This window comes from Panicum hallii, chromosome 1 (genome assembly GCF_002211085.1).
Source record: "Panicum hallii strain FIL2 chromosome 1, PHallii_v3.1, whole genome shotgun sequence".
Classification (NCBI taxonomy): domain Eukaryota; kingdom Viridiplantae; phylum Streptophyta; class Magnoliopsida; order Poales; family Poaceae; genus Panicum; species Panicum hallii.
Genome location: NC_038042.1, coordinates 53,555,454 through 53,567,552, shown reverse-complemented (window position 1 = coordinate 53,567,552; position 12,099 = coordinate 53,555,454). Strand labels below are relative to the sequence as shown.

Sequence of the window (12,099 nt, the reverse complement as noted above, 5' to 3'; positions counted from 1 at the left end):
CCTCTGGTGTGCGAGCTTTTCTGGCAAATCCGCCACGTCAGAACTATTCATAGCACTGCAACTGCATTTTCTTGAATAAAAAAATTAATGCAATAGCTCACATGATCCTGTTTAATTGTAAAAGCAAGTCGCCAGCGAAAACTTGCTGTTAGAAAATCATCGAAGATCATTTTCGTGCCGGTTATTACGTCAGAACCAGTTTGATTTGCTTGGAGATCTGTAATTATGCAGGCAAGGTGCTTCGGCAGTTCAGCTAGTCAAAAAGTGGAATTTCGCTAACAATTTCTCTCTAAAATCATTAGCTTTGGTGGCAATTCATCGTTTGCCTTTGTGCAATGGAAACATTGCATATTCGTATGCAGAAAAAGGAAACAGAGAACCGCACATTGCTAATAGCCACCGAATGCCACATAATTTCTGCAAATGGAGATATTCCTCTACAACTTTAAGGGAGGAAAGAGTTGCTGAACACCCTTAAGGATGCATACGGTATAACCAAAGTACGAGCTTCAGAAAAATTAACCATCCGTAGCCTTCTTCAGAATGAGTTACCGCTACTGCTAAACTACGAGAAACATGAAGCAACTCCACGTCGAAGCCACAACTGTCTAGTGACCATACTTCTGGAACTCCCACTCGCTGTTGTCTGCAATATCAAATTACATCTTAGTAGGTGAGGCAAGGTGGACGCGCATGAGTAACAATGAGATTGAACAAGAGACAATTGACAAAGCAACTGACCTAGAGGGCACACTTGACGGGTCTTGAGCCAACGACTGATACAGTGGAAGTGGAATGCATGGTTGCAAACTCCTGAGGAACACAAACAGATTATCAGTTTTTTTTTGGAAGTCAAGCGACTATGGTAAGATTTTCAATACTTCACAAATATACAATGCATGCTTAGTAAAGCCACAATCAGAACCAGTCCACTCGAGTCCAATTAACAAATAAGTGGTTAGATTTAGAACAGAAACATCACAAGTACACATATAATCACATAAGTCCAGTTACCGCCCTTAACAAATAAACCATTTGAATGAAACCCTCATTGCTCAATGATTACACTTTGGTTGAGACTATACAAACAAATAGTGGCCCTGTATTCTTGAGGAAAACTAAGATTACCAAGCATGCATATTGCAACAAGCATACAATACCTAAACAAGCAAGAGGTTGCTGGTTAAGATCAGCCAACATATCCAAATGCATCACAATACCTTATCAACAAGGGATTACATAGTTAACGTTTATGCTCAACAAGTGATGCAAAATGCACAGTTCTAGCCAAAATTCTGTCCAAAATTAAGAGGTAACATGCAAAAGATCACATTAGTAAGATATGTACTACTGGAAGGAGCCTTTGACAACTATGCTATCAGAAAATTCACCACCCATAAATTGTTTTTCATTTGTCTCCTAACATGGTATTAATGATCCGTGTGAATTGGTAACACTTAGCACCTAAGTTTGCACCTGATTCCTGCATACATGGTATAAGCATGACTTGGGAATTCTCCTAGCCAATCAACCTTCAAACGAAATATATATAATTACTTAAAAAATTTAGGAAACCCAATTCTTTCAAGTCTTTCAAAACAATAACATTTCAGTCCTGTACTAGAAGAGTGAATTCACACAAGGACAATCAGATACATCACCCTGAACATTTTTGTTAGATTATAGTTACATGAACAACTATAATCAAGGCATTATAGAATGCCATATCCATGTTAAAATTACTTATACCTGGCAAACTAAGAATGACAACTGCTACTCAAAAACATTAATTGCTCCCGCAACTAAAATTAGGTGTTCCTATCAGGATCCTAGTTCCGAGCAGGCGAACCCCTTCAATACACCCCTGGATACCAAATGTTGGGTGAACTAGTGTTGACATACTATAATCAAGGCAGAGGTTACAGTCAGAAAATATAATCATCAAGGGACAAAAACAAACTAGTCAAGCAAAAACCAACATGTGAACCACTGCTGTTTGTAGCAGGTATAAGTCTACTTATACTGATAGTTCACCACCGTGCCTGAGTTTGATAACCAAAACCATCATCACAACTGCGCCAAATTATGGATCCAATTTCACGCCACAACCATCAGCAAACCAAGCAGCTACTGTAAACTAACCACAACCCTGTATTCACTAGATAATGTGGGGAAACAAGGTACGCAGATGGGAATCGTACCCCAAGCGACGGTGCACTCCTCGCTGGTGGCGCTCGCCTGGTTCGCCTGGCACTCGATACCTGCATCACACGCAAACGCGGAACCCCCACACCACCGCGAGATCAGACCAACAAGCAGAAAACCAAATCGAAGGGAGCGGAGGGACGTGGGGCGGCGTGCTCACAGAGGTCCATGATGTGGTTGCGGCAGATGGCGCAGTTGTCCACCACGATGTCTGGGGGGGCGCAAACGAGGAAGAAATCGAGTCAGATCGCACGAATTCAAGCGAAAAATAATTTACAAAAATCCAGGAGGGAGGGGACATGTGTCGATTCGCCCGTACCCCAGGCCCAGAGGGAGACGGCGTTCCACTTCTTGATGTCGAAGCGCTTGGCCTTCTTCCCCGCGGCGGCGGAGGAGCCCGCCGGGGTCGGGGGCACCGCGACGCCGCCCTTGTCCATCGCGAGAGCTGCGAGACGAGGGGAACCAACTATAGAGAGGATCAGGAAACGGACGAGAGGGGCGGAGCGGAGAGGAGGCGGCACTTGATTGACTTCAGGAGACGGACGTACGTAGTCAGAGGCGGCCCACATTTATAACCGCTGTAGCGCATTGGGTTTGGACTTTGGGGAAAGGAAACGGACGGGCCGGAGCAATTTGCACTTTGGGCCGTTCCGAAAGCCCAAAACTACTCTTTTGCATTGGGCCGTAGTCACGTTTGAGACGAAGAGGGTGAGCCCCAGCAAACTTTTTTTTTTGGTACAGCTGAGCATCAGATTTCATCTTGAAAGGCAACGCGTGATGTGGATTGTGTGTTTGTGGAGCTGAATTAGACTGATTCAACTCGCTTCAGAGTGAGAAGAAAGGCAACAAAAATTGGAAGCGTGCTGTCTGAATACAGGTGCAGGCATAGAGGTTGCGACCAACTTGGCAGGCAAGAAATTATCAGACAGACGACAATTATCAGCAGGATTTTCTCATAATTTCATCGACATTATCTGAGGACTATTATCATCTGCAAAATTTATTGATACTGGGGACTGCCAGTATCCGTTACAGGAAAAAGTATATGCCTCTGGTACATCATTTCTGAGAGTAATTCGCTCAAAAACGAAGGCTTTGTTGCTTGTGATGGTATATGACTATCTGTCTTGGGACTTTGTAAGCTGTTGGATATGGTCTTCCGGGTGTAAAAGTTTGAGGGCTGTCTTTCTTTAGCTTGCAGGAGAGAACATCAGTATGGAATCTTGGACTCCATGGCCTCGCAGATCAGTTGTCAAAGTTGGCTTCCTCCACTTCTTTGCCAAACTCGACGGAGCTCAGAGAGCATGCTTGGGCTGATTCATTTTGGTCAGCCCCGGCTCAGACCTTTAAACATGAAGTACCCAATACTAGCTACTGTTAGGCAAATAAGTGGACAGATGACAGTGTCGATATCCAGCACTCGATTCCTGCTGGCGGCATTAGACTGGCGAGTTAAGACCAAATGCTCATGAAGCAGGTTGGTCAGATTGTCGAGCTGATGTATAACTTGGCGTTGACCCCTTGATATGTTCATAATCTGCTTAGGAAACAAAGCATCAATCATGAAATATGCCAAGGTATGTACAAAGAATGTGTTGCAATAAGAATAAGATAAACACAGACCAGAAACAGGTTTACAGTAGATACTAAATAAAATGTCACAAACATATAGAATTACCAAAGAACTTGCTTATACCATTAAAATTTTCAAAGTCAAGAGTATATATTCATCTAGCCTAGGCTTTGCACAATACATAATTTTTATCTAAAATGAATAAAAAATCATATGCCCCATTGAAAGTTTTAAGAGTCCTCTAATGTGAAGAAGCTTTGTCACAGGAACATTTTATGCCAGATTTTATTTTCTGAAGAGAAGGTATGGGATCGATTACCTGCGATTCAGCTGAATGTTACAGAAGGCGAGTTTCAATTACTTGTCTGGTACTAGTTGTTGAAACCAGACTACAGTTTGTGTGTGTGGATACTAATAGTACATCAAACTAACTTATGAAACCATGCAATTAGCGATTCTCAGCTGGTATGTGTTTTTTCCAATCAAAATATTATTTGATATTTCATAGATGTATAATTACAATTTTTTACCATTGCCAACTATATTCCGGTACTACCTGTACTAGAAATGGAACTGGATTACTTAATTTTCCTTTTATTTGTTTTGGATAAAACTCAAACAGGATTCAATTTGCGGCCCACTTGTTGACACCCATGACAACCCTGATCCTTTGCTATTTTTATCAAATTGTTAAGATCCGTCTCTGAGATCTAAAAAATTCTCACTGAATTATTAATCTATTAAATAAACTGATATTTGAATAATGTCGACATTACTAATACATCTAATTTCAACAAGCTATGAAAAGGATAGGTAGGAGAGGGGGGGGGACCTCTTCTATCATCGGGGAATCCTTTGAAAGTTGGTTCGACGAAGAAGAATGAGGTATCAGAGTACCATTGCCTAACTGAGAAACGAAGAGATTTGTAGGCGTGGAACCATTGCAAGCATCATTTGGAAGAGCTAAATTCTGCTGACTGGGTAAATGTTTCTTCACTGTAAACTTTGAATTAAGCTCTTCAACTCGAGAGGTAAACTCGTCCATCCTTTCATTCAATGTTGATATCTGCTCAGAAAGCTGGGTGACTGCACCCTATGGAATACAAGTGGAAACAAGAACATTTGCATATCAGTGTTCCATATGTCAAATTTAGGCCCTGGACTGCTAGTTACATAACTTTTTACAAAAATCACCTGGTTGATGGCAGGAGGTTCAGGGGCTCGCCCTCCACCATACCTCCTGTTGCTATCTGTCAGTTTACTCAATTTCACCATATTTTTGTCTCCATGCGTTGAATATGAATGAGATAGACCACTGGAGAACATCAACAACAAAAGGTCAGCTAACTTTATTCAGGTTCCAGAGTTTCAAGTTTCAACAGATAATTCAACTTTACAGGAGCAACAGTTCAAAATGGAAACAAGGATTCTATTAAGAAACCTCTTCATAAGTTTGTTTCTTTTATCTGCAGAAACACGGGAAAATGCTTCCTTTGGACTTGAGACCAGCTCATCATCAATGCTGAGCTTCGTCTTCAAATCATCTGGTAATGCCTGCATATCAGTCAGACTCAACCAATGACTAAGCAATACAACTTGAAGTAATGTGAATATGCTGTGTAAGTGCATAACTAATAAAATACATACCATGACATCATTTATCAATTTCTCCAGCTGAATTTGTTCAATATATGTGCGTGGTATATAAGAACCATCCAAACCTAACTGCTCCGCTACAAATTTAACGTAAAGCCGATCTCTTCCTTGCACCTATATAAAGAAGCAATGTTATTAAAGAATTGTTGAGATACAAAAAGTTACAAATAAAACAGTACTTAAGAACTCGAGATGTGAACAACAACACTGAGAGAAACTACAGCAACCGAACAACAAAGATTATGCTCACTTGTATATACTGCCGGTTAAGTTGCCCCAGCCAGTCAATTTTAACAGTTGCCTTGCCATCAGAAAAAACACGACTGCTTCTCTTCAGTATAGCTGCTATAGTATATCCCAGTGCCATCAAACCGCCAAGAAGTCGTACACTGACTTCAAAAGTGATCCTTGGTGATATAATAAAAGGATTGTCGGTCACCCATTCCTTCAAGTAGAAAATAACATAACGGACTAAGTGAATGCTGACAGAAAGGGTTTGTTTGTTACAGGACATCAGGATTCAGGACAAAAAAAAAGGTGAAAGAGGGTGGATCTAAGCCAAGTGCATAGAAGACTGAGCAAATGTGTAAAGCAGTCCTAGTAAATATAGAAATAGACGTGCAACTAAGATTACTGCAAATAAAAAATTGAACTGAACTAGTGCTCCATGTTCTAGCAAATAAAGATTCTTGGAAATATGTGTATGCAAAAAACTACACAGAACTACAGAAGCAAAGGAATGAACTTAATACAAGAACCTTACAACACTAGCATCAGAACATGAACAACCAACAATATCCTTCAAAAATATAATATGCATCCATTAAACATAAAACTGAAATTCCATTACGCGAGAAAAAAACACATAAAACTGAAATTCCATTGATTAGAGGGAAAAAACATAGAACTGAACTTCCATTGATAAGAGGGGGAAAAACATAGAACTGATATACCTCAAACATTAGATTATATTTCCCTTCCCTATTCCGCATTCTCAAATATGATTGGCATGCTTCTGGGTCTTCACCAGGTGGAAGTAGATATATATCATAAGTTTCTTCATTGCTTTCTGTATGATCATCACCAAGCACAGCCTTGATTTTCTCAGGTGATAGAGACCTTGGTGACTGCAAGTATAGACGCCCAAGAGTCAGGCTATCTTGGTAAATCATAAAAACAGTTCTTGTTGAACTATGTTGTTGGTGCACAATTAAAAAATTTTCTATTAGTTGCTTCTGGATATCTATCCCTAGCTACTTCCTGTAAAGTTTTAATCTCTCTTTGTGGCCCTCCGGCAATGTTCTCAGTATTGTTTTTCCTCTTTTTATTACACACACACACACACAACAACAACAACAGCAGCAGCAGGGGGACCTCTCCTGCTGTTTTCCTTTCAAAAAAATCAACAATTAAGCTGTCTTGTGATCAGACGAGATCCAGGATTTGCTAGGACATGGACGAAAAAAAGAAAAAGAAATATAGAGGTTATTAATGCCTACCTTTAGAATGTACATGGGATTTTGGAACCCAGAGAATGGGTTGAACTTGTTGATGATTTTAATATGTGCAGTCTCCAAATCTGGTTCAATGAAAGCCTTGTACATTGGATAAACCTGGAAATGCCATCTTTCATTTAACCACACCAGTTGCAGTAAGAGGTAATTCACATGTTAACATGAACGACAAGACTGCTCATGAAATGTATAGCCAAGTTGGAAAATTCAACTTACCGTTTCTGAGATCTGATGGATTATTTCTTCAGGCTCCTGGCCAGCTCGCTGTATGTCTCTTAAAACCCTCTTCACCAGGTCAAAATGAACACCACCAGTGACAGAAACACGCAAGTCCATCACAGGCCGTAACTTCTCACTTAGTGCATATATACCTTCAATGATAACAATCCGGGAGCTAGGGGCATCAACTGTTCTGTTGCACTTGAAATGATAACATTAGAAATGAATGATGAAATATGGACCTAAGCTTCTATTGTAATGAAAGATGGCAGTGATTATTATGTACCTATACCCAGTCCGGCAGCTCGACTTGAAATCGTATATTGGAACCTGAACTGACCGTCCTTCCTTGAGACCATGAATATTTTCCAACAGTGTGTCGTAGTCTGTTAGACGTGGATCTGAGCAAGTTTGAAGATGTAAAAATTTAACTTCTGTGGTTGGAAACACTATCACCTTAGACAATGCAAGTTGTAATAATAGACCTCATTGATGCTAACATTGCTTCAAAAAGCATACAACTGCTCAGATACATGTGACATCAACTATCTTTTATTTTTATTTTTCAAAAATCTTGTTGCTGTGAAGGAAGTGGCATACATATCAATAAATAACAGGACAGGATGCAAATTGCATGGTGATTAGGACTACCATCAAAATTGCCATCGACTATGCGAGTTGCGTCATTGTAGTTGTCCATTGATATCACAGCAACATCAGGCATGAAATGAACCACCTTCTCAGTAAACACTGTCTTCCCAGCACCAGAGGGTCCGGCAACACCCACAAATATTATCCCTTCATTGTGCTGCACCAGAAGCTGGCAGGCGCGGATCACAACAAAGAAGCCTTTCTCAAAAGACAATGGATCATGAAAGCGAACGATCTCATAGCGGTTTGAGTCTTTCCTTTTCACCAGTTGGACCTTGTCTCGCAGAAGGTTATGCCGTCTCCTTGGTGAGTCAGCCATGGAATCATGCTGCTCCATCCGAACGTTGTCTTCAAGATACAATTGTAGCCTACACATCAGATAGGAAAGGAATGTAAAAGAGACAATAGAATTGTGGAAATTCAGGGTTCCCTAACCAGGGGCGGACCCAGCATAGGGCATGGGTGTACACATGTACACCCGATAATTTTTGCAAACGAAATCGAAGTTAGTAGGTAACATATTGTAACTGGATCAGATCCGAATACAGATAGTTTTGTTAGGGTTTCGGGTGCTCCGTCTCGCATAGTAGAAGGAAAGAGAAGGGGCGGGCATACCTGGTGGATGCTCGTCGCCGGAAAAGAGTTGGGCGAAGACGTGACTAATGGCGCCGCCGCTCGCCGAGTCGTCAGATAAAAGGGGGGAAGAAACCGAGGGGGAGGGCTGTCAATGAGCCGAGCTCGAGCGAGCCTGCTACCTCAAGCTGGAGAGTTCGATAGCATCCCGATTCCCGAGCCGAGGTCAATCAGGAGTGATCACGCCGAGACTACAGCCAAGCTCGAACTCAGTTCGCGATAAAGTCGTCAAGGCTTAAGCTCGACTCGAATAGGCTCGTCTAGTGCATATATTTTAGGAGAGAAAGAAGAATATTTTTTTTATCTTTTTAGAGGTTATTACAACACAGAGCTTGACAGCAGATAGAGATCATATGCGACATCGATAATAGGATGAGAAGATATATATATATATAAGATTTGGGACTGGGAAAATATTCTAGATAATAAATAGAATATGTCTGGTATAAATAGAACAACAAAATTATCCGAATAGTAATCGGGTAGATCTTCTAAGCTAATATCGGGCTAGAATTCCATATAAAGCTATCATAGAATATATAAGGGCGGGTAGGAATCCCTTCAAAGGACATCGCACCGATAATCGATTCAAGGCAATACAAACCACCATACAGGACCTAGGTATTACACACATCGCGGTCCGAATTTATCTAAATCTTATGTTGCTTGCACCTTTGAATTCCTAATCTCGGCGACACCCTGCCTACAACTCTACAACCTTAGGGTATCCCTAGGTAGACTTGCCGGTAAAATACCGACAGCTGGCGCACCACGTAGGGGTGCTCATCGAAGATCCCCTGGCAAACTTGATAGCATCCTTTCAACCTCCTTCCAACCTCACCGTCGCGCTTTCAACCTCCTTCCAACCTCACCGTCGCGCTGGAAGAAGGCACAGCTTTTATCTTCGGCTCCTAGGTGTGTATCGCCAGTGGTTCTGGTGGCTTCGGCAGCCACCTCGCCAACCTCAGGGAGCCGGAGGCATCAACACCAACATACAGCCGCGACATCAACGAACTTACCGACAATCTTAGCGAAATCAAAATTTCCGATCTAAAAAATCACGAGAGCGAATTCAGGCCTAACTCGGCTCCTACTCGCAAAGGGTCCGAACTCGAGTTCTGTTCGGACTTCACATCACAGTCACCGTTTATCGGGAGACGCTACGGTCCGAGTCCCTAGCCGTGTTGGAAAAAGGACTTGGATGATTTATTTCAACTCGGACTCCGACCTCAGATCGCGACGTAACATCGACGTACCGCTACTACTTCGACTTTGCGAGGATGCTCGGCGACCCGCCGATGACTACGTCGATTACTCGTACGTCGATTACTCGTCTCGAATAGAAAACTAGTCGGGAGCATACCTCACACCATCAATATCTAATGGGAATCGATTCCGACTAGTCAGGCTTCGTCAACAACCGTCACGGCTTCATCAACAATCACCCACGAATTAAGCTAAGTCACTTATATCTTTTCTGACTTGTTCTCCATAAGATCGGCTATTTATCTGTGTACGTCTCTCGACGCGCATGAAACCCTCTAGAGCTGCACTGTGTTGACTACTTATCTGTGTACATCTCTGAACAGGCAATGAAATCCTCCAGAGCTACACTTCGCCGCCTACTTTTTGCGCAACACGCATTTTTTTGTTACATGTTGACTACTTATTTTTGCTCGTTGTCCTCTTTGTTTGTCGCTAATCTGCTCAGGTAGTTTTCCGCCTTAATCCGTGAAGCCTGGAGTCTTCGGTCTTGGCCTCAACGACTCGTACACGGTATGAGCGAAAGCTAGAACGGGACCAGATGTTTAAATGTAACAGGCAGACTACTTGGGAGATTCAGATGACCTAAAAAGAGCCTGACACAGCAAAATTATTTTTACACTGAATAAATTTCAGTTTTTGGTATACCGAATAAATTTTGATATCTTCACATTATGCTAAATAATATGTATATCTCCTGTTTCGGATCAACATCCGGTTAAGACTCTCCACGACACTCGGCACATCTCCAATGGCTCCGCTAGTTCCCAAGCTCAAGGGTTGGGCATCAATCACTACTCGACATGGCTCCTTCGGCTCTCCTGGCTCATAGGCTCAGGGGTTGGACGCCGCAAAACTACTCGGAAATTTTGAAGAACCTGATTTAAAAGAGACTTTTGAGGATTTATCTCGGTAAGATAATTGTTTAACCATTATTTTAGAGATTTTATTTCGAAATAAGGGATTTTTTAAATTTCTAACCTAGAGATCTTATCTAGCCATTAAATCAGGGATATGATTTGTTTTGCGAGATAATTTAGGATAATTTCTGGTAAAGTTATTTGATTAACCATTTTTTAGGATTTTATCTCAAAAAAGAGGGGGGGTTTCAAATTTCAAATATTTATTTTCTATTTTTACCATCATTGCAAATATATAAAATACACTGCAATGTATGTCACCTTCATTTGGATTATTTTTTCTAAATTTTTAGGGATTTGGATTCAAGGTTTTGGGGCTACGGGATATGTGTCATCGATGGCTTATTTTAAATTTTTTTGGAAGATAAGGGAAGAAGATTCAAGACTAATTTAACTTTCAGCCTGATTCTTCGATTCAACCTAAGCCTCACGGGCTACTCCATATGGAGTGCCATTTTCATCGTACCCCATATAAAAAAAGACTTTAAACTACCTCGGGGCATGAGCACTTCATAGACTCGAGGCAGCCAAGGAAGTACTTGAAACACACCTTCAAGACGGAGTTTCAGAAGAACTCGAAGGCGCCTTCAAAGGCGCCTTCAGAAGTACCATGAAGCCTGCAGTACTCGGCTACAAAGATAGCTCGAGGGCTTCTCAGACCCGGAGCCACGGGACTGCGCACATGGCGTATAATATTCTAGGATAAGGGATGGGGCATGTCCTATACCATATATCTGTTGTACTCGGATATGAGTAGGACTAATCGGTATAGAAGGAAACTACCTAAGTAGTACTCGGGTAGGACTACTAAGCTAGTATCGGGGTAGAATTCCGTGTAATCCTATCCCTCCAAAGTATATAAGGGCGAGTAGTGACCCCTTCAAAGGACATCACACCGATAATCAATCCAAGGCAATACAAACCAGTATACAGAACGTAGGGTATTACGCACATCGCAGTCCGAACCTGTCTAAATCTTGCGTTGTTTGCATCTTGAGTTCCTAATCTCGGGGACATCTTGCATACAACTCTACTATCTTAGGGTATTCCTAAGTAGGATTGCCGGTAAAACACCGATACCGATTTCAAATACAAAACTGGGTAATAAAGACCATCCAACTATCGAAACCGGGCAAATTTAGCCCTTTGAGTGGTTTCAAAGGTGGTTTCTTATTTTATAAAAATTAAAAATATTCGAATTTAAACTAAAAAATCACAAGTAATTCATTTTAAATAAAAAATAAACTAGGTATTAAAAGTTTTCTAAAAATATAGCATATCTATTGATAATTTACTTATCAATTATTCGGATCAATTTTTTCATATTCATAATATTTGGTTGTTTATAGTTATGCCTATTATTTTTGAACAAATAAGATTCAAATAGAGCAATAATAGATAGGTTACATTTTTAGAAAAATTTTGGTATTAGTCTCATATTTTTTTATTTAAAATGAATTAGTTT

General features: G+C 41.0%; 2 protein-coding genes across 2 annotated transcripts; both read right to left on the bottom strand.

Moving 5' to 3' along the window:
- Nucleotides 1–365: 365 nt before the first annotated feature.
- LOC112879972 (E3 ubiquitin-protein ligase RBX1) lies at nucleotides 366–2,748 on the bottom strand. Its single transcript, XM_025944447.1, has 5 exons — nucleotides 2,525–2,748; nucleotides 2,366–2,416; nucleotides 2,202–2,261; nucleotides 742–813; nucleotides 366–646 (listed from the first exon to the last, which is right to left on the bottom strand). Exons 1-5 carry the CDS (start codon nucleotides 2,640–2,642, stop codon nucleotides 609–611), a joined length of 339 nt encoding a protein of 112 aa, XP_025800232.1. The 5' UTR covers nucleotides 2,643–2,748; the 3' UTR covers nucleotides 366–608.
- Nucleotides 2,749–3,133: 385 nt separating this feature from the next.
- LOC112892731 (uridine-cytidine kinase C-like) lies at nucleotides 3,134–8,717 on the bottom strand. Its single transcript, XM_025959857.1, has 12 exons — nucleotides 8,434–8,717; nucleotides 7,819–8,186; nucleotides 7,454–7,568; nucleotides 7,165–7,360; nucleotides 6,934–7,047; nucleotides 6,388–6,561; nucleotides 5,685–5,879; nucleotides 5,426–5,548; nucleotides 5,220–5,332; nucleotides 4,973–5,093; nucleotides 4,611–4,871; nucleotides 3,134–3,742 (listed from the first exon to the last, which is right to left on the bottom strand). The coding sequence occupies exons 2-12, from the start codon at nucleotides 8,153–8,155 to the stop codon at nucleotides 3,533–3,535; spliced, it is 1,959 nt and encodes a 652-aa protein (XP_025815642.1). The 5' UTR covers nucleotides 8,156–8,186; nucleotides 8,434–8,717; the 3' UTR covers nucleotides 3,134–3,532.
- Between the last annotated feature and the right edge of the window lie 3,382 nt (nucleotides 8,718–12,099).

What these genes read in the sequence shown, in the direction of transcription:
- LOC112879972 (XM_025944447.1), bottom strand. Translation starts at nt 2,642, where the DNA reads ATGGACAAGGGCGGCGTCGCGGTGCCCCCGACCCCGGCGGGCTCCTCC. An exon ending in GGAGTGCACCGTCGCTTGGG is followed by an intron (nt 814 to 2,201) that starts GTACGATTCCCA and finishes TGTGTTCCTCAG; the next exon opens with GAGTTTGCAACCATGCATTC. An exon ending in CCGTCAAGTGTGCCCTCTAG is followed by an intron (nt 647 to 741) that starts GTCAGTTGCTTT and finishes TTGATATTGCAG; the next exon opens with ACAACAGCGAGTGGGAGTTC.
- LOC112892731 (XM_025959857.1), bottom strand. Translation starts at nt 8,155, where the DNA reads ATGGAGCAGCATGATTCCATGGCTGACTCACCAAGGAGACGGCATAAC. An exon ending in AGCTGCCGGACTGGGTATAG is followed by an intron (nt 7,361 to 7,453) that starts GTACATAATAAT and finishes CAAGTGCAACAG; the next exon opens with AACAGTTGATGCCCCTAGCT. An exon ending in AATATAATCTAATGTTTGAG is followed by an intron (nt 5,880 to 6,387) that starts GTATATCAGTTC and finishes TTCTACTTGAAG; the next exon opens with GAATGGGTGACCGACAATCC.